The 6,523-nt window shown below is 35.0% G+C and overlaps 1 protein-coding gene across 1 annotated transcript; it reads left to right on the forward strand.

The window, feature by feature from the left end:
* Window positions 1-1,960: 1,960 nt before the first annotated feature.
* On the forward strand, window positions 1,961-3,982 carry LOC110691806 (alpha-1,6-mannosyl-glycoprotein 2-beta-N-acetylglucosaminyltransferase-like). The gene has a single exon (XM_021868764.1). The coding sequence runs from the start codon at window positions 2,402-2,404 to the stop codon at window positions 3,680-3,682; it is 1,281 nt and encodes a 426-aa protein (XP_021724456.1). The 5' UTR covers window positions 1,961-2,401; the 3' UTR covers window positions 3,683-3,982.
* The last annotated feature ends 2,541 nt before the right edge of the window (window positions 3,983-6,523 follow it).

Consider the following 6,523-nt stretch of genomic DNA (forward strand, 5'->3'; position numbering starts at 1 on the left):
GCCGGTTCTATTCAGCTTAATTTCAGTTCAATTCAGTTCACTCATTTTAGTTCAGTTCAGTTCAACTCAGTTCAGTTCAGTTCTTTTTCTAATTTATTTGTTTTTATATGATTTAGCTAATGATATTGTTAGTGACAATTTAGTTTAGGGATGCCTTTGAGTCGATCTTTTTAATGTTCATCTTTATGTCTAATGATATTGCTAATGATAATTAAAGCCAAATTTCATACTTTTTAGTATATATTACAATAATAATAATAATAATAATAATAATAATAATAATAACAACAACAATAAGAATAACAACAATAACAATAATAACAATAACAATAACAACAATAACAATAACAACAATAACAATAATAATAATAACAATAACAATAATAACAATAACAATAACAAAAATAACAATAATAACAATAACAATAATAACAATAACAATAACAATAACAATAACAATAACAATAATAATAATAATGGAAGTGCGTAGTTTTGGGTCTTTGTTCCGTTTTTTTTTTTATTTTTTTTTTATTTTTGGATATATTCTTCTTCTTCTTCTTCTTTTTTTTTATTTTTTTTTATTTTTGGTTTGTTTTTGTTTCATTTTTTAACAGCCAAACTATTATAGTAGATTAATTTCACAGGCATTAGTTAACATGAAAATAAAAAAACTAAAAAAAAAAAAAAAAACTATTAGTGGATTAATTTTGAACTTCATTTTATTTTTCATAATTATTAGTGGATTAATATCAGTACTAATCCATAGTCAAATATTTCAGTTCAGCTCAGGCCCAATCAGTTCAGTTCATTTCAGTTTATTTGTTTTCAGTAAATCGGAACAGGGCCTTAGTCATGCGAAACTTTTGGATTGACATCATTCAATCTCATGGATAACAGACAACTCGAAAAATTAAAAAAACTTTGATTTTGATGCCTTTGATCCACATCATTTACAATGTCTATTTGTACAATTTTAATTTAATTTTTTTTAATAATAAACAATTCACAAATTATCCAAAAATGCGGGTTTATGTTAATTTATTATAAGACGGGTTAAAGTTATCTTAAAAGTATTTAAAGTTACCCTTTATACTACAAAAGTTAAATTTTTCTAATAATAAATTTTTCATACAAAAAAATTATAATGTATTAGATTAATCATATCAGACTTTATAGTATGTAATCATGAATGTATAAGAAATTACACATTAAAATAAAATTCAAACCAACGACAAATTAAAAGTTACTCTTTAGGGGTTAAAGTTACCATAAAAATAGTTAAAATTGCCCTCAAACTGACCATCTTACAATAAAATTAACGTACACCCGCCTTACACAAGACTTATTGTAAACAATTAAAGATATTGATAATGAAAACAATATTTCCTCATAGATAATGCTATATGTAACCCTTAGGGCCACAATATTTCTTTATTTAATATTTCTTTAAGATTGCATGACAAAATCACACGCAAATCAGTGTAATTAATGAATTTATTTAATTAAAACTTTCTTATTATGTGTAACAAAGAAATATTTTATTTCTCGCAAATCACAAATTTTTATATGTGGTTGGCCACACAGTGTGGCCGGGGATACTTATTGAGGGTTACTTATTTTGGGGTTACTCGGTTGGTCAGGGATTACTTATTCAGGGGTTACTCATCGGTCGGTCAGGGGTTACTCGGTCGGTAAGGGGTTGTTACTCTCATACAGAAAACACGCTAACCGATTAACTAACCTCAGAATAAGTAACCCTTGACCGACTGAGTAGCCCCTAAATAAGTAACTATTGAATAAGTAACCCCAACAAAAACGCGCTAACCGATTGAATAACCCCGAAATAAGTAACTTTTGACCGACTCAGTAATAACCCTAAACCACACGATAATACCTTATTATTGCACATAATAAAAAACGGAGTTAGTACGTCATTTTCCTTTCTTCATTACAAACATTTACCCAAAACAGCCAAAGAAAAGTCCTCTGCCGCAAGTCTTTACTTCAAAGTTCAAAGTCGTCTCTCAGTCATTTTCTCTTTCTGAATAGTCCATCATCAATCTTCTGCCAAACCTTTCAACTCTTTAAATCTCAAAATCATCAAATTATACCCTTTAAACTTCCAAGTTCAGATCTTTCACCTTCTTACCCCATCACAATTTCTCCGATTTAATTCCTCTTCTAGTATTAAATCGAATTTAGGGTTTATGGGTTGCTGATTTCTCACTTGGAATTGCTGATTTTATCCGATGTAGAAAGAGTTCATTGAATTTCAAAGTAAAGGGTTTTTTTTTGGAGGATTCAACTTCAGAAGATTACAACAAATGAGGTTACAATTTCTTCTCTTGGTTTTTTTCACGATTAATTGTAGTTCTTGTAAAATTGGCTGATTCTGGATATAATGTCTGTTTCGGCCGCCATGATTCCAAACAAAAAACCTCCTGTTAGAGTTAGCAGTTTTGGGCGATTTGTGCTGATTTCAGTCATTGCTACATTATTGGTTTTATTGTTTGTTTCACTAATTAGAACTGATTCTGCAATTGGGTATGATGAGAGTGTACATGAGAATCTGAAACCGGGTTCTGTTCGAGAACACCGGGACATTAACTTGCCAAAACAGAATGCATTGTCGAAATCGTTGGTGGAACGGAACGATTTGCCTCCCCGGAATTTGGATTTGTATCCAAGTTTGCCTAAGGATCATGTTGTGATTGTTTTGTATGTTCATAATAGACCACAGTATCTCAAAGTAGTTGTTGAGAGCTTATCGCGTGTAGAGGGTATTAATGAGACTCTACTTATAGTTAGTCATGATGGGTTTTTTGAAGATATGAATAAGATTGTGGAAGGTGTTAAATTCTGTCAAGTTAAGCAGATTTTTGCGCCGTATTCTCCTCATATCTTTCGTGATAGTTTCCCTGGTGTTTCGCCTTTAGACTGTAGGGATAAGGACGATGCTACTGAAAAGAAGTGTGCTGGAAACCCTGATCAGTATGGGAACCATAGGTCCCCGAAGATTGTCTCTTTGAAACATCATTGGTGGTGGATGATGAACACGGTGTGGGATGGATTGAAGGAGACTAAGGATCACTTAGGTCATATACTTTTCATTGAAGAAGATCACTATATATTTCCCAATGCGTATAGGAATCTCCAGCTTCTTATAAAGCTGAAACCTAAGAAGTGTTTGAGTTGTTATGCTGTTAACTTGGCTCCCTGGGATGTGAAAACTAGAGGAGAAGGTATTGCATCATTGGTTGCAGAGAGAATGGGGAATGTTGGGTACTCTTTTAATCGGACAGTCTGGAAGAAAATCCACAACAAGGCTGAAGAATTTTGTTTTTTCGATGAGTACAATTGGGACATAACAATGTGGTCTCAGGTTTATCCCTCATTTGGGAGTCCTGTATATACATTACGAGGACCTAGAAGTAGTGCTGTTCACTTTGGGAAATGTGGGTTGCATCAAGGCCAAGGGGATAAAGATGCATGCTTAGACGATGGTTCTGTAAACATTGAAGTACAGAATGATGACAGAGTCGTGAACATTAGCCCTCAGTGGGACGTGTTTTTTTATGACCATCAAGCGGGGTATAAAGCTGGATTCAAAGGTTGGGGAGGATGGGGAGATGCAAGAGACCATCAACTATGTCTAGACTTTGCCTCCATGTATCATCAATGACTTGCAAGTTATTCATTCCTACTTCTGAGGCCTGTGCTGCTTTGCGATTAGAGTCATTAGACGCGATGGTCTAAGTCAAGTATCCTCATCTTTGACATTGTAAGAGTATCTATTGTGTTCTTATACGGAGTGTTCTTTTTGGGTAGATTTGGATTTTGCATCCTACATTTTTGGTGCTTTTTTATTTTAAAATGCCTTGTATACTTTTATCACTAACAAATATTCAGGTAAGTAGAGAGAGGCTATTGTATTTAGATTTATTATTTTTAGTAAAAATCATCTTGAATACATTTTCAGCTATTGCCTTCTCTCATGTGCTCATCACCTTTATTAGGGCTACTATGCCACAGCATACTGTAGTCTGCATAATAACCTCAGTTCATGCTGATAGAGCAACATCTATCCCCGGTAAATCATGTTTCCTAAACCAAGTTTGGGGCATTATCATTCTTACCACACTTTTTCTTGGAACTTTATCTACCGATGTGTGGAGCTTGCAGAATAACAATCCCCCCCACCAACTCACACACACACTATAAATGACTGCTCCTCCACAAAACCTGTTGTAAACATGTATGCCATAGTAGCTGTATATGGGCAGAAAATGCAGAATTAATAAGAATTTCTATGAAATCTCTCCTGGTTAGTCTACACATCAAGAATAAACCAGATGGATTTGGTGCTTGCTATATGAATATAGATTTCTGTTCTGAAAAAAATTGGTGGAAAGCTTATAAGATCATAAATTTAGACTCTGGACCCTGGAGTCTTAACAAGTGCCCTACACCACTTCATAGTTCATCCCATGTTGCTTAAGTAACTTCCTTGGACACATAACTGGTTGGTATTATAAGTTTGCATCTTTGTGTGTTCTTTGCATGGTGCTGCAATGGCAGGTAAACATGTAGCCTTCTATTGCGACATCAGCTTAGCACTGAACATGGTGGAAATTACATATAAGCTCAACAGTGCCGCTTCATCTTGGCTTTGTACAATTCAAGTAACTGCTCAACTTCTCGACTAGCTTAGGAACAGGTCCCATATCCTTTCTTGCAATGACAAAAAAGAGTGACAATGGTGCTACTGAAAGAAGAGGGACTATTAAGCTTTACTGCAAGTACTGTTCCTCCTTATAACTCTCCTTTTTTTCTGAGAGTTGTCGCTCTGTGCCTTAGGAGGCACTGATGCAAAGCTCTCTGTATCAAGCCACACTGTCCTCTAGCTGTGAATTCAAAATCCTGTGAAATAATTCAAGTAAATTATGCCTTCTTACAGAGTCACTTCAGGGGGGGGGGGGTGGGGGAGAGGGGGAACTTCAACTTGTTATATGAGCATGTATTTTGATATACTCAATTTACTAAAACTGTATAAAACATTATAGATATGCAGTTAACCAGAAGGGGAAGGACAGAGATTACAAATGCTTGAAAATTCATCAATTCATATTAATGGGAGGGAGAGGGGAGGAGGAAGTGCTGGTAAAACAAACCTGAAAGCTGCAGTGAAAAAAAGGGAAACTCCAATCACATTGAAATGGTTGTATAGCAGTTTATCCATCCCGCATATAATCTGATACCTCCAATTTGTGTAGAGGCCGAGGAAAGCTCCATATCAGAGTGCATTTGTATTTGAAGGTGGTATTGGCACAGACAGCCTACTTTTGTATGAGTCACGTATAAGAAATTCTGTATGAAACAAATAAAAGACAAAGATGAAGTGCAAAAAACCTTCTCTCTTTTCCTTGAGTACGGAGATGTAACAAGGCGCTTTGAAGTGCCCCTGCTGTAAATCCCACTAAGCTAAATTGTACAGCCTTGCATAAAAAAGACAGAACTCTTTTCTGCAGATCAAATTCTCTATAACGATAACTTGCTTCAAATATGTTGTTTGGGAGCTTCTGCAGTCTATTCTGTAGATCATAGCTGAAGGTATTGACATATGAGCAGCAAGGAGTGAGTGGCCAAACAATTACAAAATTGCACGCTGCTACTGTGAGGCATTTATAAGTGCTAAATCCCATTCCTCCTTCATTCTGTTACAAACAAAAACAAAAACTTTGGTTGGGCAGTTTGATGATTGACAATGTAAACAATGAGATTGTTACATCAGAGGAAATGGAACTCATTGAAGAGTCAATCACTATTGTTTCTAAAAGTAGTAAGACATTAAGCTCATACTTGCCCTTCCGGTTTTTCAGTTCTGACCGAACAGAACAAGCAATAGTGACAAACTGCTCAAACAGAAGCTTATGCAAAAACGAAGGGTCTGCCATTATCCTGTTGCAGCATATCGAGGATTTAAGGTCATATATTATGCTCAGTTCATTCCATTAACACTTATTGTATGAAAGACATGCAGTAAATCGTATAGTATGGTCATGTAATCTGTATTAAGAATTCAAGTGAGTTAATAACAGCATTGATCTGCTATTACGGCACTAGATGAGTAGAAGCCAAGCTTATGATTGCAAATACAACGATTAGAGATGTTAAGTTTTAGTTTATACCTCCCAAGGAATTCCCTTGACATGTCCTTACGAAGCCCTTGATGTAGTGCTCTGGTGAAGGATGGCCTCGCTTCATTCATTAGGTATTTCATCATTGAGCTGAACTTATTGCTCCCTGAATTCAATGAAAATCAATTTTATGACCTAAGATTGATCATAAAATAAAAAATGCTGTAAAATCTAGCTTTTGTACCAGTTCACATGCTTGACGTATTCCTGCAGGTAACTCAAGTAATGTCTTCTGCCATTCACTCAATACCGCATCAACGAAAACTCTATCAAAGAGCTGAAATTTCTTATTGGCTGTTGGCTCGTTCCTTATTTACACGGAGTAT

The sequence above is a fragment of the Chenopodium quinoa genome, unplaced genomic scaffold (assembly GCF_001683475.1).
Source record: "Chenopodium quinoa cultivar QQ74 unplaced genomic scaffold, ASM168347v1, whole genome shotgun sequence".
In the NCBI taxonomy this organism is placed as follows: domain Eukaryota; kingdom Viridiplantae; phylum Streptophyta; class Magnoliopsida; order Caryophyllales; family Amaranthaceae; genus Chenopodium; species Chenopodium quinoa.